The sequence below is a fragment of the Monodelphis domestica genome, chromosome 1, assembly GCF_027887165.1.
Source record: "Monodelphis domestica isolate mMonDom1 chromosome 1, mMonDom1.pri, whole genome shotgun sequence".
Lineage (NCBI taxonomy): Eukaryota > Metazoa > Chordata > Mammalia > Didelphimorphia > Didelphidae > Monodelphis > Monodelphis domestica.
In genome coordinates this window covers 714,903,518-714,926,063 of record NC_077227.1, presented here as the reverse complement: position 1 = coordinate 714,926,063, position 22,546 = coordinate 714,903,518, and the positions used below count along the sequence as shown (strand labels likewise).

At 39.5% G+C, this 22,546-nt stretch overlaps 1 protein-coding gene across 2 annotated transcripts in view; it reads right to left on the bottom strand.

The window, feature by feature from the left end:
- Positions 1-21,826, bottom strand: part of GLG1 (golgi glycoprotein 1) — a 174,720-nt gene extending 152,894 nt beyond the window's left edge. The window contains exon 1 of one of the 2 annotated variants that reach the window (XM_007477507.3): positions 21,031-21,826. In XM_007477507.3, coding sequence (XP_007477569.1) covers positions 21,031-21,489 — 459 coding nt within the window. In that variant the 5' untranslated portion in view covers positions 21,490-21,826. The remainder of the gene's footprint in view (positions 1-21,030) is intronic. The other variant, XM_007477508.3, reaches the window with a different exon arrangement.
- Between the last annotated feature and the right edge of the window lie 720 nt (positions 21,827-22,546).

The window sequence follows — 22,546 nt, the reverse complement described above, 5'->3', positions numbered from 1 at the left end:
CTCCACTGTTACAATAGGGGAAAAACTTAACCAAATCTTCTAAGGTACAGTATGAGCAGTTTTTAAGATTCACATAGGCGGCTTGAGGGAGCAGTTTTTAAGATTCACATAGGCGGCTTGAGGGTGCAGTTTGGGCCCACAATCTTTAAAAGGTTCACCAACACCACTCTAGGCCATACCAAACTTAGTCTAGTCTCACAGACCATCTAATAATTAGCAAAAGAGAGTTGGCATAGCCTTAGGCTGTATAGTAAGGATACTGTCCTGGCTCAGGTAGGTGGTGGCTGCTCTGCTGGCCATGAGCCTAAGTTCTCATGAACTGGCTTTTGCATTTGGGCCACTAGGGAGCTACACTGAAGGTTTCAGCCTTAGGCCTCTGGGCTAGTTTGGTCTAAGGATAGTTTTAATACCTTTTAAAGAAAATTAACCCAGCTTAAGAGTGAGGCCTGTGAATTTTAGTTTTACTTAAACCTGCTTATTAGTCTTTAGAAATTCTAGCAACCAGGAATGTATACACTCCTACTTAAGGATTAAGTGTTGAGGATGGTCTATGACGGATATGTGCTAACATGTGACAAATCGGGAACAACTGACAGACCCCCTGGGCTGTCCTAAGTCAAGCTTAAGCTACCATTGGTACATGTGAGACACAGGAAGTGATATAAAGAACGGTCTATATATTTTGTGTCACTTCCTCTCTCCCCTGGAGACATTGGGATCTTTCAGAGTTGGGAGCTCATGACGGCATTCTTAGCGTGCTTGGTGAGTGGTTCAGGCTTTACCTCCTAAAACACTATCCTCCTAGGAGGCCCCTCATCTCAGAGGAGGCCTCGTGGCTGGAAGCCAAACTAGATTGAGAAGGCCCCTTGGCCTAAGCCTCTGATCTCCTATCTGGCTTGCCAGAGCAGTCCAATTCCTTTTATCTCGCTCTTCTTAATTTCTTCCTTCTATTGTAATTAAACCACCATAAAAATCCCAAACTGACTTGAGTATTTTATTGGGATTGAATTTAATCCCTGGGCGATCGCTAAAATAATATATTCAGTCAATAACCGCTAATTTTACCCTTAACAGGCCTTAGGAAATACTGCTTCTAGTAAATGTATACATGAGACTTCCTCCAAAAGGAGGACATTTCCCAGGGGCTAGGGCTATCTTGTTCTTGCTCTGGACATCCAATACCTAGCACCTAGTAAGTATGCAATAAATCCTTGCAGGACTGACACATATTAGGAAGAGGTGTTTTGTTTTGTTTTTTAAAAATGAAGGGGCAGTTCTGCTGTCCTTTGCTCTAGCCAGATCACACTGGGGGGTATCATCCTTTGTTATAAAAATCACTTTAGGTCAGATATTGATATGCTGTAAAGTGTCCAAATGAAGGTAACCAGGATGTCTTGAGTATATGCCATATCAGGATTAGCTGAAGGAAAATAGAAAGCTTTATGGAACAGAAAAACCTTTGAGGAATGTGGGAGAAGAAAATAGCAACTATATTCAAGTCTTGAATGGATGTCACGTGCAAGAGGGTGACCCTTATTCTTTTTGGTCCCAAAGGGCAGAACCAGGAGCAACGAGTGGAAAAGTCATAAACAAACTGAGGCCTGCTATCACAAAAAACTCCCTTAAAATTAGTACTATCCCAAAGTGCGCTGAACTATTAGAAGAGGTTAGTATTTTGAAAAGCACACTAAGACATAGGTTCAAATCCAGATGGCAGAGAGGATAAAGCACTGGGGCTGGAGTTAGGATGATTTGAGTTCGAGTATGACTGAGACCCTTACTAGCTGTATGACCTTGGGCAAGTCACTTAACCTCCACCTGCCTCAGTTGCCTCATCTATAAAACAGAAATAATAACAACACCTCCCTTTCAGGGTTGTTTTAAGGATGAAATGGGATATATGTAAAGCAGTTAGCATTACAAATATTAGCACAGTGCTGGGCACTTAATAAATGTGTTTCCTTTCTTCCTTCTGACGTTTACTCCCTGTGTAACCTTAGATAAGTCACTTAACCACCCTGGCTCTCAGTTTCTTCATCTATAAACGAAGTGAATTGGACTAGATGACTTCTGTAGTCTAGACTAGATATAGGCCTATGATCCTATGGCCAGGAAGATAGTGAATTTTTATTCCCTGCCCCACATCCAAACTTCCAGTAAAGGCTATATAACCACCTATCAAGTGTGTGGGAGTGGGGATTTTTTCCCCCAAGGTATTCATTAAATCAGATAACTGTTGTGTTAGGTGTTACTATAAATAATACTTATATAACACTTTATGGTTCAGAAAGTATTTTGCATATATTATCTTATTTGATCAATAAAATAACCTGATAAAAAATGGACTAGACCAAAGCTTCAACTAAAACAGCTGTCACACTTAAAACCAGAGATAAAGAAATATTGGTTAAAGATTTTCTCTTCTGCATAAGTGCAGAAGAAGGAAAACCTCTGCCTAATCCATTTATAACATAACATCCTAGAAAATAAGGGAGGTAAATTATCTGACTTTATAAGTCATTAGTGGTTGATCTGCCAGTGTAAGACAATTAAAACAACAATCTGGAGCTCTTCTAAGTAGGTCCACTTCAAGTACAACTTGAACCTCAATCATATTCCAAGCTAACACTCAAGCCAAATGAGTAAGTTTTCAAAACTTATCTTTTTGTACCTCTAGTACACTATCATGAGTAATTAATTAATGTATCCATTAATGTGAATTGAATTGCTTGAAGGTAAAAAAAAATAATCAGATCATACTAGCTTCTCTAAATCAATAGGGGGTTTGTATCAATAGGTGGTAATCAATAAGTGGAGGAATAAGAACCCATCCAAGTGAACTAAGTCAGTCAATTTACCAAGCATTAACTAAGCACCTACTACCTCACCTACCTATCTTGGGTGCAGGAATTCTCTTTTCTGGGTCTTCAGTAGCATTTCTATAGGGAGCTGCAACCATGGAAGAAAATTACTATAGTGAAAAGTTTGAGAGGCAGTGGGGAGAAATGCTGTTTCTGCAACTCTTGGGCTTATGTTACTGGTGATGGCAAGAACAGTGGGCCCTTTCTCCACATGGACGGCTTCCCTACAGATGGTTGTAGAAGTCAATCTAGAAGCAGGACCAAAGGATCAAGGGGAGTACTGAAATCCTCAGAGCTCATAGTCTTTGGATCCTGAACTATTCACATTGGGGAAGTATGGTGGACAAAGTATCAGCAGTTGTTTGACCCTCCTTACTCATTCTCCCTTGTGATACTTCAGTTAAGCTGGCTTGCATGCCCCCTTGATAGAGGCTAGCTGGATAACTGGAAGTTAAGGAAAAAGGGGAAAAAAATCAACTCTAAGGCTAAAAATTTGAATGACTTGAAGAATAGCAATCCCCTCACAATAGGGGTATGGTATGTATGTGTGTGTATACATATGTATAATGTGTATATCACATATGCCAATATAAATATAAAATGTGTGTATAATATGAAGTGTTAGTATAAACATGACATTACATTTCAAGGAAATCTGAATTGATTCTAGTAAGAATAATAGAACATGCTAAAAATAATATGAAAAGTAATAAATTTTGCTAACTATAAGGGCATACTTTCTTCCTAAAACATTTCAAACATTCTAGAGGGCAATTTGGAATTATTAACAAAGTGCTTTAAATGATTGCCTGCCCTTCGATCCAGCCATACATACCCCTGCTGGGTTTGTAGCCCAAAGAGATAATAAGGAAAAATACTTGTACAAAAATATTCATTGCTGCACTCTTTGTGGTGGCAAAAAAAAAAAACTGGAAAATGAGGGGTGTCCATTGATTGGAGAATGGCTGAACAAATTGTGGTATATGATGGTGATAGAATACTATTGTGCTGAAAGGAATGATGAACTGGAAGAATTCCATGTGAACTGGAAAGACCTCCAGGAATTGATGCAGAGTGAAAGGAGGAGAACCAAGAGAACATTGTACAGAGACTGATGCATTATGGCACAATCCAATAGACTTTTCTACTAGCAGCAATGCAATGATCCAGGACAATCCAGAGGAATTTATGAGAAAGAACACTATCCACAACCAGAGAAAGAACTATGGGAGCAGAAATGAAGAAGAAAAACACATAATTGATCACATAGTTTGATGGGGATAGGATTAGGGTTTTGATATTAAAAGATCACTCTAATGTGATAACCAGTGGAATCATGTGTGGGCTATGGGAAAGGGAAAGGCGGGGGGGGGGGGGGGGGGGGAGGATGATCTTTGTTTCCAGTGAATAATATATGAAAACGACCAAATAAAATAATGTTTAAAAAAAAAAGATCACTCTATTGCAAATATGAATCACCTGAAAATGGGTTTTGAACAATGATACATGTATAACCCAGTGGAATTGTTTGTCAGCTTCAGGAGGGAGGAAGGAAGAGAAATGGGAAAAATCATCAATCATGTAACCATGGAAAAATATTCTAAATTTTGAAAAATTAAATTTAAAAAAGTTTCAGATATACACAAAGATCTGAAAACAACTTCATGTTAAATGTTACAGTCCCTGAAGCACACATCAACAGACAGAACAATCTAACACTGAAAAGACCACAGCAGCATTCCTATCCCCCCACATGAGACTCACCCTGGAACAAAGAGCTACCAATGGAACTACTTGCTTTCAGATCGTTTTTAGTGTGTTCAGAATTAGGGTAATAATGCATTAAATAAGCAAACACTTTAAGGACTCCATGATATTGTGGAGCATTGAGCTAGGCACTGGAGAAAAACATTATTTTAAAACTAGAATCCTATTTTTAAACAAATCCTAGTGTTGCATTTTTTGCTATAAAAAGTGATTTCCTTGTCACAGTAAACATGTCAGCACTTCAAAATGGCCATGCTGATGAAAATACAATGAATCCTTTGGAAGGAGATATTCTCCACAAAATATGTTTCACAAGTCAATCCACTTAACAATGAATCTATTTATGGTGTGCTCTGTATATATTTATTTAAAATATTAGAATTTCCTATAAAATGTCAGTCTACATAAAATGATACTTTTTATATTATAATGGACATTTTCATTATTGGAAAGGGGCTTAAGTTTTATTTGAACAAGAAGATATACACAACATTAGAATCCTACCTTACCCTGAAAATAATTTTGCTGTTTCAAGTTCTCTTACCAATAGTAAGAAAGAGAAACTGAGAGTCTATCTTGGGAAATACAATAGTTTTTCTCCTGAACCTTTCTCTCCACCTCCAAGTTCCATAAAATTGGCAAACATCTAATCACTTTCCGGAGGCCAAAAGATTCTTGTATTCATCCTTCCTGTCTGGATTTCTGTTAACTAAGTCTTAGGTGCCTATGGACACATCACTCAACCTCCTGTCTCATGGTCTTCAATGATAAAAATAGGGTGGAAAAAGTTATATCTCTAAGGACCCTTTCAGTTTTACATTTATGACTCCAGGATACCCCTCCAACAGCTTCCCTGGAAAACCCCCTGACTCCAGTCATTTCTACTGTTGCTTATACTAATCTCTCTTTTCTTTTTTTTTTACTTAAACATTTTTCCCAATTACATGTAATAACAATTTTAAACAATAATCTTCCAAATTTTTGAGTTCCAAATTCTCTCCCTACTTACCCCACAAGACGGCCAACAATTTATTTGATGTAGAATATATATATACTGTCCTTTCTAAAAAAAAACTTTCCATGACTATCTTATAAATGTTCCATCCTGCCTTACAGCAAGACTAATTCAAAATGACAGAATTTCAGAAACCAACTAGTCCAACCAGTAACCCTTTTGACAACATAATCAAAAAGTGATCCAGAATTTAAATGTCTGCTAAATGATCTCCCTTCAATTCATTTTAGGATAGTTCTAGTTATAAGGAATTTTTTCCTCATTCCAAGGCTACATATGCCTTTTAGTAATTTTCACCTATTGCTCTTAGTTCATTTTCCAAAGGCACTAAAGTCAGTCTTTCAACCTCCCCATTAAGGAAAGCAACCATTTTCTTGGTGTATGTTTCTTGACCTCAGTGCTCTCATCTCTCCAATCCATCCTCCACATAGCTAACAAAGTGATTCTGCTAAAAGTGCAAGTCTAACTATGACCCTCCCCTACTCAATAACCTTAAATGGTTTCCTACTGTCTCTAAAAGCAAACATAAGCTTCTCTATTTGGCTTTAAAAGTCCTTCACAATCTATCCCCCATCCCCAATTTAAACTTATTAGGCACTAACTACCTACCCACCCCCCCTTCCTTTACAATGAAGTCAAATTAACCTTACTATTCCTCATAAACGGCATTTCTCTTCTCTTAGTTTTTGCCCTGGTTATTCATCATGCCCACTTCCCCAATTCCTCACAGAATCTCTCTTAAGAGAAAGAAGTGCTTTGAGGACCTCATCCAGAAAGCCTTCCTTATCTCCCCCCAATTGCTAGTGCCCTCCTTAATGACAGTGGCTTGTAAATTATTTGAGACACACAATTTCGATATGATTTCATTTTGTGACAGACAGCAATGGTTGTGTGTGTCTACTAATAGTAGACTGACCCTGGACACACGAAATCAGCTCTTTATTAGCTCTCTGTCAATTATGTTCTGGGTTTTATTTGATATACATGCATTCCGTTGTTCTCTTTCCTAGTGTTTAATGCTGAGGTTTTAAAGAATGGATATTACAACAAGGAAATGGGTAAATTATGGTTCCTAAAAAGCACAATTCAATGATTGTTAAGGATACTGCAGAAGCTATTGTTAGGAGGAAAAGTCAATTATTTCAAGCACCATTCAAAACCAAAGTTAAAGAGGATTAGTTGCACCAAAGCAAAGTGGGGTCAAAAATGAAAAACATCAATAAGAACAAAAGCTTACTACAAACCAGTCTAATTAATCCTCAGAAAATAAGCAAAGACTTTCAAAGGAACCCACTGAGCTGAAGGGGGGAGCTCTTGATTCCTCTAGGGTATATAGCATAGTCTTCTTGAAGTAGGAAGGACAGTAAAATAATCAGGGTTTTTTAAAGTTGCTAATGGTTGCTTTTATGAAAAAAAAAAAAGGTTTTATTAATGGCCAAAAAAATACAAAAACTTGAATAAAGAAGACTGGACAACAGAACTCCAGAAATTCTTATGCAGATTAACTCTACAACCCAATAACAAACTAACATGAGAAAATATATGAAAGTGCTTTGTAAATCTTATAGTACTAGATAAATTTCAGCTATTATTACTATTGTAAATGAATAATAACATGAAAAAGTGAGAGAGGAAACCTAAAGTTAGTGAGGACAAAAATCTGATATTCGATTAGTTAAGCAAAATTTGGAAGAAAATAATATTTTGTTGATGGAATCCCCTTGGAAAAGCAGGAAAGCTAAAAATGCTCTTTCCCCCCCTCCCTAAATATGATAAATGTGTCAAGAACTCACAAAAATCTAGGAAGCTTATTCCTGAAAATTCCTCATTTGGGAAATGTAAAAGGAACTTGAGGTAGGAGAGGGAGTATGACAGTAGAAACATTTGTCTTCCTGGAGTTCAGAAAACCTCTGTTTAAGTGCAACCTCAATACATACTCCCTATGTAACTGAGCAAGTCTGAGACTACAAATTGCAGACTGGGTGCTGACCCATGCTAGCATGAATAAAAAAAGCATTTGGAATTTCAAATACACCAGCTTAAGATACTCATTGCCCCAAAGAGTTGACATTTTTATAAGAAGAAACCTCATACTATAAAGGAGTAGTGATTACAGAGGGATATTTTGGTTTGAACAATCACAAAGATGGTGAGTGGAGCTCTAGCAAAGTAAACTGATATACTCTTTCCAGGAACAATAACAGAGTTTGTTTGATTTTGATTCAAAAATTGAAACCAGTCAGTGATGTGTCAGCAACAGCATGGCATAGTGGATACAAAGCCTGCCTCCAAGCTAGAAGACCTACTTGTTTAAATAACCTCTTTTCCCTTTGGAAAACATTTCACTTCCTACCCTTGGCTTATATAAATTGTTGTTGCCTGTTTAAGTTCAGAAACAGTATGATGTAGCCTCGGAGCCAGGAAGACCTGGGCACAAGTCCTGCCTCTTTCATACACCAGCAGTGTGACCTCAGGAAGTCGAAACTTACACCCGACCCTCAGTGCTCTGGACAGTGATAAAGCTATAGAGAAGGTGGGAGTACAGGGACCCAGTAAACTGGGGCCAGGGCTAGGCATAGTGGGCAAGTAAGTGAATCACCCATCAATCAGGACAGCAGGATCCTGAATCATCAGGGCATGAAAGGGTTAGAGAATGTTTCCACACTCAGGAGTTTTCTATCCCAATGAAATCCTTTCCCTACTCTACCGGTGCAAACAAGAGCTCCCTCAATTTAACAAACATACCCAGTTTCATTCTGTATTTGTAAGTCTGCTACATAGTAAGGTAGCATGGTAAGGTAGCATGAGGGTCATTTCTTGGCTCAACTACTGTAAACCTTAAAATTTCTTAAGACTTATGAATGTTGGAAATTTCCCCATTGGGAAATTTCATATTTGAAAATTTTCCTACTGATAGTAAGAATTCTATTGGAATGTGAAAACCCTTGGCATGGGAGGGTCCTTCTCCTCCCTACCTAGGACTACTTTAGGACAGAAACCTTTTGCTAAACAATGGAAAGGGCTTTGACCTATGCTTAAGCATAGAACAGGAAGTTCTTTGAGTCATGATTGATTTTAGAATTGATACAATAGAGATACTTGGAATGACAGAACCAGGTCTTGAAACTACAATCTCCACCCTACTCAGAGTAAAAGGATTTAGGAAGGGCTGCAGCAAGGATCAAGATTTAATTATTTGAGAATATGACCTTCAACAGACATGTGCAAAGGGGCAGACCTCTGGGCGATCCTGGGTTAAACTAGAGCCACCATTGGCACAGGGGAGACATCCACAATGATTGGTAGATGTGAGAACTGAGGGGAGGGAACTTAGATGGTTTCCTTAAAGATAGAGGGGGTCTGAGGACTGGGAGGAGTTCCAGAGGTTTTGCTCTGAGAGGTTGTGCTCTGAGAGGTTTTGCTCTGAAGGAGGCTGGAGGTGGAGGCCGCTGAGACTGTTTCTCCATTTTGGTCACGTGAGTGATAGGGACTGATTTCTTTTCTTTGCCTCAGCTATCTAAGGGCTTGGGCCTTTTGGCCCAGCCAAAACAGAGGGGGTATTTAAGCCCTATTCCCTTCTCTCCCCCTCTCTCTCCCCCCCGTCTCCCCCTCTCCCTCTCTCCCTCTCCCCCCCTCTCTCTCATACCTTTCTTCCTCCTGTTTGTAATTAAAAACTCCATAAAAGGTTGACTGCTGACTTGAGTTTTCATTTAGGAATTATATAGCTGAATTCCTTGGTGACCTTAAATTAATATATATCAGTCTTTTAAAGTGATTTCCTTGTCACACTACTTAGTACCCGTGTGACATTAAGGTAGTTACAAGCTCTTTGGATTTCAATTTTTTTCATTTTTGTGATATGAGGAAATCGGATTGGATCATTTCTAAGATACATTTAACTCTAAGATCCTATGACATCCCTGTGTCCTTTTGTGAAATGGGAAAGAGGATGGTGGACTCTAGGGGAGTTCTGAACTTGAGCTATGGGACCTGGGTTCAAATCCCATAAAATACTATTCTATTACCTCTGTGATCTTGGTCAAGTCACTCAACCTTTGTGTCTTTATATAGATATAGATATATAGATATAGATAAATAAAATCTTTAAGGTCACTTCCATCTCTGAAACCCCATCAATCTATCAATATGCTTTATGCTCTAAATCTAGTGTCTCTCAAACCCAACCAACATTTGTTACTTCACATCCATTTTTTTTTAAACTCCTACCTTTCTCTGCTTGGGATTAATACTGTGTATTGGTTCCAAGGCAGAAAAGTGGTAAGGGCTAGGCAAAGGGGGTCAAGTGACTTGCTCAGGGGTGACTGGGGCCATATTTGAACCTAGCACCTCCGGTCTCTAGGTCTGGCTCTCAATCCACTGAGCTACCCAGCTGCCCCATTTTTAACTCATTTTCAGTTATCACTTTTGGCACAATACTAAAGCCATCATAGGAATTTTCCCCCCATAAGTTTGAAATTTATCTACTATAGTTTAATAAGCTCCACTTTCCAACTCTATGGTTAAATACTTGGGCTACAAATGTTGAAAAGAAGATTAATTCTCTTGACACAGAGAAAGAGATCAGAAGGTAACACAAAGTTTTTAAAGTTCAGAATTTCTAATCTGGACAGCTAACTTTATAGGTATAGCAGTAAAAGTGGTTTTAAAACCAGATTCCATCACATCTTATTAGATGTATAAACAATGTTTTCAATTTAAATTTCTCATTATAAACAGGTAAAATCTTTTAAACTACTACTGTTGGAAAATTAACAGCTACAATAAAACAAACACGGAATTTAGTGATCCAAATAAAAGAGAAAGGTCTCTATTTTTGGTTGTCCAGATATATTTCAAAACAGGCTACTTCATATGCCAGGTTGTTCATTAGGCCTGTGGACTTGTCTAGCAAGTTCTCAGACAATGGTAGACAAGGTCTTCCTGAATCTTGGGTCTTCCCATAGCCTCAAATGTTCTACTCCTAATCACAAAGGGTTAATGACTATCAACTATTATTCCATTCCCTAATCACAAGTACAATGTCCTATTCTATATATAATATTCTCATTTCACCTCTGTACCTTTGTTTATTGTTCATCTTGTGGCTAGGCCCAACTGTTTACTCTGACAGGCCATCTCCATAATGACTATCACAAACTGATTACTGTTCCACACTCCAGCATTACTGTGCCCAATAACCAATTCTTCCCAGTTGGTGAGAATCAGCTCCAGGATCAATTGGTAAATAAAAATTTATTAAGCACCTACTATGTGCCAGGCACTGTGCTAAGCATGATGGATTGAAAAAGAGGCAAAAGACAGTCAGTCCCTGCCTTCAAGGGGCTCAAGTCTAATGGGGGAGACAACAGAAGCTGTATACAGGATAAACACTAAATAATTAACTTTGATAAAGCATTAGAATTAGGAAAGATTAGAGAAGGCTTTCTATAAAAGGTGGGATTTCAGTTGGAACATAAAAGAAACCAGAGAAGTCAGTAGATATTGGTTGAGGAAAAAGAGTATTCCAGTTATAGTGACAGCTGGAAAAAATGTCCAGACCTGAAAGATGGAATGTCTCAATCCTGGAACAACCAGGAACCCAGTGATACTGGATCAGAGTTCCTGGCAAGGTAGAAGGTGTATGTAGGAAGACTAGAAAGAGAGGAGGGGACCATGTACAAGGGGCTATAAACACCAAACAGCATTTTGTGTTTCATCCTACAGGTGGTAGGAGCCATTGCAGTTTCCCCTAATAGAGGAGTGACTTAGAAAGACCTTAGCTTCAGTAGCTGAATGAAGGATGGACTGAAGAAAGGAACATCTCCACATTGGTTCCTCCATCTTTGAAGAATAAAATTCTCACTATGGCAAGTCAAGAAGTAGTTAGCCTCAAAGGAATTAATGGGAGAAAAATGTAAAGAAAATAGTCTAGAAGTGTAAGATTTTAAACTTTATTATGAATCAGTAACTATCAAAACTCTAAGAAATAGAAAAGTAGATCAGTGGAACAGAACAGACATGCAACTGACATAGTAAAAACACTAATAAACTTGAATTAGACAAAAGTAAAGTTTCAAGCTTTTAGAATAAGAATTCACAATTTGGTAAAATTTCTTGGAAATAATAGAAAGCAGTTTGAAGAAACTAGGTATAGACCAATATCTCACACCATTTGCTAAGATAAGATCAAAATGGATACAAGACCTAGACATTAAGGGAGATATATCATAGGCAAATGAGAAGAAACAAGGAACTAGATCTGGGAGGACCAGGATTCAAATTTGACCTCAGACAGGGCTGCTCAGCAGCCCAATGGAAGTGCTTTCTCCCTCCCATGTGGGGTAAGGGGAAGGGGCATGGTACATGGTCTCTAGGGAAGGGAAGGGGCACAGCACTCAGTCTGGGGGGTGAGGGCCTGGCACTAGGTCTCTAAAAGGTTTGCCATCACTGCTCTAGGCAAATCACTTAACCTTAACTGCCTAGTCCTTGCCTTTCTATTTTAGAGTTACTACCAAGTCAGGAAGGATTTTTTAAAAATAGGAATAACAGAAGAATGAATGCAAAGGAATTTAGGAGACAGGTTTTTAAAAAGTGGAAGTATTAAGTGCAGATAAACTTAAGGAGCAGCTAGGTGGCACACTAGAAAGAACAGGGGTCCTAGAGCCAGGAAGACCTGAGTTTAAATATGGCCTAAGGCATTTTCTTGTTGTATGACCTGGGGCAAGTTATTTAACTTTGTTTGCCTAGTCTTAATACCTCAGCCTTAGATACTTAATATCAATTCCAAGACAGAAGGCAAGGGTTTAAAAAGAAGAACAGGGTATATATATATATATATATATATATATATATATATATATATATATATATATATATATATATATATATATATATATAATCTTAGATTTATGAATAGGAGAGGAATTTATGAAAAACAAGTGATATCTCTATCTAAGATGTAAAATGGATAGCTTTGACTATATTAAATTAAAAGGGTTTTATACAAATAAAACTAAGGTAGCCAAGATTAGAAGGAAAGCAGAAAATTGGGAGGAAATTTATGGATAGTTTCTTGGATAGAGGTATATCTAAAATAGATAAAGAACAGTCATGATGTTTGCTTTTTGTTTGTTTATTTAAATTTAAAACCCTTATTTTCTGTATTAGAATCAATATTAAGCACTGGTTCCAAGGCAATTGGGATTAAGATACTTGCTCAGGGTTACAGGGCTAGGAAGTGTTTGGGGCCAAATATGAACCAGGACCTCCTAGTGGCATTCTTTGTCAAATTCATAAGAATAAGAGCTATTCCCCAATTGATAAATAGTCAAGAAATATGAACAGTTAGTATTCCAATGAAAAAATCAAAGCCAAGGTCATATTAAAAAGATGCTCTAAATCATTACTGATAAGAAATGCAAACCAAAATAATTCTGAGATATCTCACACACCTATCAGATTGGCTAAAATGATAAAAGAACAATGTTGAAGTGGATGTGGAAAATGGGGACACTAATATAGTTAGAACTGTGAATTGATCCAACCATTTTGGAGAATAACCTTGAATTATACCCAGAGTTATAAAACTGTATACCAGGAAAAGTAAAGCAAGTATAACCAAGAGAATATTATACACAACAGAATTAGTGGCTGAAGAATAACTTGTGAATGTCCATCTTTTAAGAAAGAAATGATAAACAGAAAGGTATAGTTTATATATATAGTTTGTTTGGGTTTTTTTTGTTAAGCAGCAGCTCCTCTAGTGTAGGGTCAGAAGAGGGGAGGGAGATACCTAGAAATTTTGATGTAACCAACAAATGAACTGAATAAATAGCATTTTTTAAGAGAAGTTATTCTGAGTCTATACAAAGAGGTTATACAAAAGAGGAAATGATCCACTTATTTAAAAAATGTATAGCAGCTCTTTGGGTGGTGGCAAAGAATTGAAAATTATGTGGATGTCCATCAAACAGGGAATGGCTGAACAAATTGCAGTATATGTTAGTGATGGAATACGATATGTTGTATCATAAACAGGATGATTTCAGGAAAAGCTGGGAAAATCTATATAAACTGATGCAGAGCAAAACAAGAAGAACCAAGAGAACATTAAACATAGTAACAGCAACACTATGGAAGGCTCAGCCGTGAAAGACTTAGCTACTCTCAGCAATACCAAGATCTGAGACAATTCTCAAGGACTTAAGAGAAAGAATACTATCTACCTCTAGAGAAAGAACTGTTGTTGGGAGTCAGATGCAGATCAAGGCATACTAATCTTTCACTTTAACCAGTATGGAAGTATGTTCTGGATGATAATACATGTATAAGCCAGAACAAATTGCTTACCATCAATTGGGGGGAGGAAGGAGAGACAAATGGATCTTATAATTTCAGAAAATATGTTGAAAATTGTCACTCCATGTAACTGGGAAAATAAATTGTTTTTGAATAAGAAAATAAAGTATATAAAAAAAGAAATGGTTAGCTACTTTACCTGTCATAAAGAGCTCCAGCAGATGTAGAGATAACTGAAGTTTTTCATTACTATTGTATCGAACTTCTGTGACAAGCTTATGATCTTTCCAAACTCATCTATATCCTATTTTTGCCCAGGTGAGCTATAATATATACACTCCAATGATAAAATTTGTGTTTCCTCTTCACAGACCCAAAGTCAAATGCTCTCCTCGCCAGGAATTCCTTATACCAACAATATCTGTTGGAGGCCAGGTATATACTAATCTTTTAGGGGTGCTCAAAATCTGACTCTTATGATATATATTTCTAATGATTGGTTTCTGTACTCTTTATTTCAGTTAAATACTTAACCATGTCAAATTACAAACTAGCCCTGAGGCTACACTCCCAGATATCTCAGTACCCTTGTTTTAACAAAAACAATTGTTTAACATAGCTATCAGACAAACTCAAATGCCTTAAATCATATGAACTCCTATTCTGGGAGTTAGCTACAACTATTGCACAGGTCCCCAAACTGCAGTCTCCTGAGGCCATTTATCTGGCCCCTACCACACTTCCAGAAGGGGCACCTCTTTCATTGGTGGTCAGTGAGAGGAGCACTGTATGTGGCGGTGCCGCAAAGCGCCATGTTGCTCACCTACAGTACTATTTCTGGTGACATAATCCTTTGCATGGCACCTTGTTTTGAGAATAACTGAAGGAGAACAAGGTGCAGTGCAAAGGATTATGTGGCTGCACAATAAAAGACATCAGCATGGTGAGCAGCAACCTGGAGGAGGGGATTCTGCACTGTGTATACTGCTGCCCCTTATAGTGGTGGAGGTGACGGGCCCATCACAGCCAGAGCTGCAGCCTCCACTTTGCAGTATACAGATTTGTTTATAGGTTTTTTTTTTAATAGTCTGGCCCTCCAATGGTCTGAAGGACAGTGAGCTGGCCCTCTGAGTAAAAAGTTTAGGGACCCCTGATCTATTGTAATGAGATCCACCTACTGTATTTTGTGATTACCTCATAATGTTACTAATCTCCCTTCCCCCTTTCTTTTTTGTTACCCTTCTCAATAAAAATCAGTATGCCCAACCATGAGGAAGCTCAATTCCACCAAGAGCCTAATGCTTTGCTGCAATTGTCTTATCGCTGAGTTTTTCTCACGTCCTCTCTCTCTTATCTCTAAACTCCATCACTCATCTTCCTGCATCTCCAACTTCCCTTCTGAGGGGTTCACCCACGAAAAACCCTGCTTTGTGGTTGGTGGCAACTATATATTGGCGCTCAATGTGGTGTTCTAACTAGAACTAAGCTGACCCAACCATTAACAGTCCCATTAATGTGACCCAAGCAATTGGCCCAACTGTTTCTTACTTCCCCAGTTGTCTTTGGAGAAGCAGAAACTGGGGAAGCAGTTCTATTTTATGTAAATTAAGTAGGTATAGAAGGAGAGTGAAAAGGGTTTGTTTGTTTTGTTTCGTTTTATGCACCTTATTGGTTTAAGGCTGATCCATTCATCTGTGTCCAGTTCTGCATGGAGCAGTAGAGAGAACTCTGGACAACCTGGCTGAAAAAATGCCAGCTGTCACAAATTTCTAGGACTTACTATTTGCAAGGCAATAGGAATATATAAACACAAATCAGTCCCTGAATCAAGGAGTGTACATTCTGCTCAGGTTTCATAAAACCTGCAAACCAATCAAACAAGATCATTGGAACAGGGAGAGAGAACAAAAAGCCCGATTAGGAAATTAATACCAGTGAAAGTCAGAGGTGAGGAATTCTGGCTCCTTACATCCCTGTGCAAGGAAAGGCATCAAATTGGTAAAGGATCACATTTTGCTAGTTGTGTGGAACTGAACAAGTTTGCATCCCTAGGCCTCAACTACTGCTCTGTAAAATGGGGCTGTTACTCTTGCTATCTCATAAGTCTAAGAGGAAAAGTGTTTTGTAAACCTTCAAGCTGTACCTAAAGGTGAACTGAATACTCCCTTTGAGCACAGTTCAGGGTATTAGATACCTGACTGTAGAGACCCTGAAACTTTCAGTGTAATACTGGCAAAGAGAATGAAAGAAAGGCCCCAAGAGATTTAGAGCAGGTGCAGCTGGTCAAAACTTCCAAGTGGAAATGGAATTATGTAAAATTGAGATTTGAACTCTGGACTTCAATCCCCACAAGCCCTTGCTCCACTTCCCCAAAATGCTTTGTAATCTCATGGGAATTCAGAGGTGGGCTGAGATCGAGGAAGGATTTAAGCTGGTGGCAAAGGTTTTTGGGGCTCTTTTTTTGGACTTGCGTTTTGGAGCAGAGGCGTCTCTTCTGTGATGTGAGGTTATCTGGCCGAGGTTATCTGGCCTAGGCCTCTGGCCTAGGCACGTGTTTTTTCTTATTCTGTATTTTCTTTAATCCTTAATCCTTAATAAACCTCTAAAAAATATAATACTCCTTGCAGAGAGAAACTAATTTCTACCTGCCTCAGTCTCCCCATATTCCTAAATTTTAATCTTTACAATTAGAAAATATTTAATAAAATAAACATGAATATAATACAATACAAATAATCATGTTAATTTGTGGTTTTGAAAGTATATAAGCGGGCTGCAGGGATTGTTTTTGTTTGACTCTAATGATTTATAGAAAATATACACTATGGGAATGACAAACACTGAAAAGAGGCAAAACACAACCAAAAGGGAATTTTCAACGTGACAAAACCAAATTCTGGATCAATAACTATTTTCATCCACAGTGCCCAGTACATCTTCCTGACACTAGACCAGTGATGGGCAACTTTTTGAGCTTGGTGTGTCAAAATTCGCAAAAAAACCAAGAATAACTCAGGTGGTGTGTCACTTTGAGAAAAAAAAAGTCCTTCTGAGCATATGGCCCCAAACTTCTCTGTATGCGGTCGCATGGATCGCATGTCATAAAAAATGGCTACTGACAGGCATGTCATAGGGTGCCATCAAGGCACTAGATACTATTTTTGTCTTAAAGTGAACACCTCAAATAATAGCTAGTGATCATAATAGCTAGTGTATATGTATTACTTTAAGGTTTGAAAAATGCTTCACAATTATTGTTTTATTTGGTCCCCAGGAAACTGAGGCAGAGGTTAAGTGACTTGCCCAGGATAATACAGCTAGTGTCTCTGAGGTACAATCTGAACTCAGCTCTTCCTGACTTCAGGCCTGTGCTCTATATACTATGATGCCCCAGTCAGATGTCCAGCTAACTTCTTAAAGAGAATTTTCTTCCATCTGTGCATGAAGGCAGACTATCCCAAACTCCCATAGACAGATAGCTAGCTAGGCCAGAGAAATCTGGACTTTTCTCTTTCTGACCATTCTTTGAAAAGAAGTCTTCATATTCCAAGGCTACCAGTCAGTAATCAGTCATTATCATTATCATTCAACTGATTGACACTTTAGTAAACTGAATACTTAAAAAAAATCATCCGAGGTCTTTTTAAGATTTAACCCCCACTTAATAACATTACTTAAAAACTTCATGAAGGAAGCTATGAAAAAGCCATAAATAAAACAATTCTGAAAGAACATTAAGTCTATCTTCATATTGTTCATGTAAAAAGTCAAATTCATTGGCATACAACAATTTACTTGGCAAATTTAAAATAACTATGGGGAAGCACAGAAGTCTATTTCATTAGTATTAAACATTATCTTTAAGTACACTTATTAATGTGAACCACAAAATAAATTTTAATACTTCACTAGGGAAAAGACAACTTAAAAACCTGCTTGAACTTAAGACTTCACCAGGCACTCCTAGCATACTTTTATAACCAAAAGCAGTTTACATTCTTTACACTTAAATATTCCATAGCTGTAGCATCTCTGCCTTTTCATAACCCTTTTAAGAATGCAGACGTTTCCCAAGATTTGAGCTCAAAGGAATAAAAAAGGCTTTTTTGCCAAATGTTCCTATTCACAAATAAGACTACCTTATTCCACTATGTTGATAATTTCATATTACTTCTATCTAAAGTACAGTTCTTTAACCAAGTTGCTATCTTTCAAATGCATCCATCAAAGCTGATAAATTCCAAAGTTATATGCAGTAAGATTCCATGTTAAGGACTTCAAAAGAAAACAAAAAGCACGTTATTCATGTTTTTTAAACCACAGCACCTTTAATTTGGAAGACTTCTCTGTGTTCATAAAGAAGCATAAAATTCTCCAGTTTTTCACTGATCCTCTGTCAGGCAATCAACAGCATTTATTGAACATCTTCTGGGTATAAAAAACTGTTCTGGTGGCAGCTAGGTGGTTCAGTGGATTGAGAGTCAGGCCTAAAAGACAGGGGTCCTAGGTTCAAATTTAGCCTCAGACACTTCCTAGCTGTGTGACCCTGGGCAAGTCACTTAACCCCCATTGCCTAGCCCTTACCACTCTTCTATCTTGAAAACAATATTTGTGTGTGTGTGTGTGTGTGTGTGTGTGTGTGTGTGTGTGTGTTTCAACTTCTTTGGGCAGTTTCTAGCTTCTATCAACCCTATAAGAGGAACAAAATGAAGTTACCGCAAACCTTTTTTTTGTCCTGTCACCAAATAAGTCAATAATCTACCGGGAACTGCAATCCTGGTCTGGGATTCTTTCCACTTAATAAAGCAGGATTTCATCTACTATGCCTATTTAACAGATCCTATAATTAGTCACATATAAATAGTCTCCTCTCTGCTAGCATGGCTAATGGGGATTATAATAGTGACTGCTGAATATAAAACACTCCTATTGCCTATCATGTAAAGGAGTCCATAGACTCTTTGATTTGGAGGCCCCAAATTTCAGTTCAAGAACCTCCATCTCCCTGACAGCAGCAGGATCACCATGGACTCACACAACAATCTAAGACAATAAAAGTTATAAAAAGATTGCAATCTGCTTTAGAAGAGGAAGTTCACACACCAGCAAAACCACAGGTCCCTGCAATACTGTCCATGTAAGGGTTAGCATATTCAAGTTAGGGAGGAAGAGAGGAAGCCAGTCAGAGAAGTCTACCTTCCCTATAAGCATACACATATAAATCCCCCTTATCCTGCAGAGTAGTAGTAGTAAATGACAGCATTAAGAGATATGGAAATTACTGACATGAAGATCATTTGGAGGAAAACTGACAATACATCTAAGGACTAAGGAAAAATTCAAAGAATCTTAAAGGAATAAACTAGAGGATCAATGAAAATCAAAGTTCTGCTAGTCTCCAAACCTCTGAAGTTCAATTATTCACCCTACAGTGACTTTAAAAGCAAACAATCAAAGGGAAAGGGGGGAAATCACAACAGAGGTCAAAAGCTGTAAAGATCAAATGGAAATACATACACTGTAGTTTGTAAACCTTAAAGTGTTGTATAAATGTAAGTTCTTATTATTCTTATACATGTTTAAACTTAAACTGTTTTTAGAAAGACAAAATTTATCTAGGAACAAATTTCTTATCCATAACTCTGTTATCTTTCTATGTTAAAAAAAAAAAAAACCTGGACCAATGATTTCATTCGTGTATGAATCTACTCCTCCCAGTGAAGGAAACACCCTCAACTAATGTAGGTCATCTACGGATCCCAACACCAAGTGCGCTCGCTGGAGGCACTGGGAAGTTAATGACTGGCCTCCAGACTCCAAGACTGGTCACTTATCTTCTGTTATATTAAGAGACTTCTCATATCCTTTTATTGCTTTTAAAAGTGGACCTCAGCCTAATAGTAACAGTAGATTCAACGTGTAAATCTATCCAGGATGCTTTCCTCTACCTACCTGCTCCGACCATTCCCGTCCCTAATACATACACCTCCTGTAAACAGCCCATCATGCATTTCTATGTCCATGTTATGACCTCTACAGGAAACAAGAAAATTCTTAATGTTGACTAATTTATCAGTCCTGATTTAATCACACCATACAATTCTCAGTCTACCCAAATCTGAATTATCATTAGAGAACTAAATTTGGACACTAGAAAAACGCGTCACTTATGAAGGCTAGATCACCAACTTCAAAGGCTAACCCGACTTCTATCTCATTTTCAAAGGTAGCAAACACTTGTGGTACTTTTGGGTTGCATACTAACAGTCTTTATTTGTTTGTTTTTAATTAAACACTTACTTTCCGTCGTAGAATTAATACTGTGTTTTGGTTCCAAAGCACAAAAGCAGGACGGTTAGACAATGGGGGTAAAGTGACTTGCCCAGGATCACAAAGCTAGGCCAAATTTTAACCCGGGACTCCTGGCTTTCTATACGCGGACTCTCCTTTCTATATACGGAGTCTCCCAGCTGGCCCCCAAAAGACATTAAAAACGGTACTACCAATTCATCAAAGAGCGAAATGTCTTGAATGTTGGGCTGGGTGATCGCTAGGACAAAAGTCTTAACACTTTTAGCCCGCCTCAAGCACTTATTCTACGTCTCTAGGAAAAGATCCCTAACTTTTCTCGACCTCAATTTCCCCATCTGTAAAATGGAGATTAAGGGCAGTAGTCACTCGTGCGAGGCTCAGGGAAATAACCGAGGGGGGCTGTAAAGCGCTTCGCAAATGTGAGTCATCATTACCATGGCGGACACCGCGGGGGGCCCAGGCGGCTAAACCGGCGGCGGCTGAGCCTTCTCCACCAACTTGGACAAAAGTAGCAGGTTCTCGGACCTGTCAATGGTAGGCTAAGAAGCCCCCCAACGCGTACACCTCTGAACACACAAAAAGCAGGGGGGAAGGGAGCCGCAGACCGGACCGCGACTCCTCGGACATTTACCCCTCCCTCACCCACCTTCTCCTGGGAAGGAGCAACGATCCTTCCCAGACCGGCCGGGCCCGGCCCAGGACGCCGACAAAGTGGTCGGCAGGCGGTCGAGCAGGGGCGCCCCTACCCCTCCCCCCCTCCCAGCGGGGGGCGCTCACCTCCCGCACGTCCTGCAGACACTCCAGCACCGCCAGGTTGTTGCTCCAGGTGTGCTTTGGGCACACCCGGGTCACGTCCTCCCGACACGTCTCCTCCTCCGCCAGCTTCCAGCCGCCACCCGGTCCTGCGCCGCCTCGCCGCGCCGGCCCCGCTCCAGCCGGGAAGGGCTGCGGCGGCGGCTGCTGCTGTTGCTGTTGCTGTTGCTGTTGCTGTTGCTGCTGCTGCTGCTGCTGCTGCTGCTGAGGCTGCGCCTGCGGCTGCTGCGGAGGCTGGGGCGGCTGCGGAACGTGCGCCGGAGGCGGCTGCTCCGCGGCCTCTCCGAAGGACCTGAGGCCCAGCACCGGAGCGTGCAAGGCACCCGCGTTCTGGAGCCTCTGGGCCCGGGCCGCCACGAGCAAGAGCAGGGGCAGCGCCGCGGACAAGGGGAACATCCTCCGTACACGTCCACACGCCGCCATCTTGGGTCCGCGGCAGCCTCGACGTACCCGGCGCCCCCACGTATTTAAATGAGGGGCGGGGCCATTTGGAGGCGTGCGTCGCCGTCGCCCCCGACGAATGGGGAGCGGCCGTGCGGCGCCAAAGAAAGGTTACAGGAGAATGGATGATGCCACGCTCAAGATGGCAAACGCACGAAGCGAGCCTGGGAAAAAGCAGTATCTTTTTAAAAAATTTAATATTTTGAGAAAAAGAAGTAAAGACAGAGAATGCTGAAGTCGGAATTGTGGTGGCTTCCTTCTGGGTGACCCTTAGCCTGGCGTCACTTTGTGCCTCTCCCAAGATGGCTTCCATATCGCTAGAGTCAACATTCAAAAAAATAAAACTTTATGTTTACACCGCCTAACACGACAGTCTTCGGCTCCTGCCCTATGGGGGGAATCTCCCCGGACTCTCCCACAAGTTCCCCCGCCCCCAGCCCCAGCCACCTGTTCCTAAGTGTTTTCATTTCTGGAGTTTCCTTTTCTCTCTCTTTCCACTCGCACCTGAGGGTCTCTTAGACTCTGGGTGTCTGGGGTTTGGTGTTGCTATTAAAAGTTCAACAACACTTTTGCTCTTTATTAATGTTTATTCTGCTTTATTTACATTTTCACCAAGCCTTTCTAAGTCTAGACAACGAATAAGAGAATAAATCAAACCCTGATTTGTAGTGTTTGCTGTTTTTTGTGGTGAAAATTTAACATTCAACCATTTCCCAGAACATCCCTGAATCTGGACCTCTAGACTCCTATGTTGGCTATCATTCCTAGGCATGGCATTTGTAGGGCTTTTTAAAGTTTACAAAGTTCAGTACAAATATTTCATTTGTTCTTTGCAGCAATCCTGGGAGGCAAGTACTATTCTTATCCTTATTTTACAGGTGAAGAAACTGAGGCACAGAAGGAAAATTACTTGTCCAGAGTCACACAGCTGAAAGTATTTGAAAAAGAATTTGAATTCAAAGTTTTTTGACTCCAGGCCCAGCTTGCCAATCTGAGTGAAATGAAATGTCTTTTGGACATTTCAGTCAGCGCTCAGGTG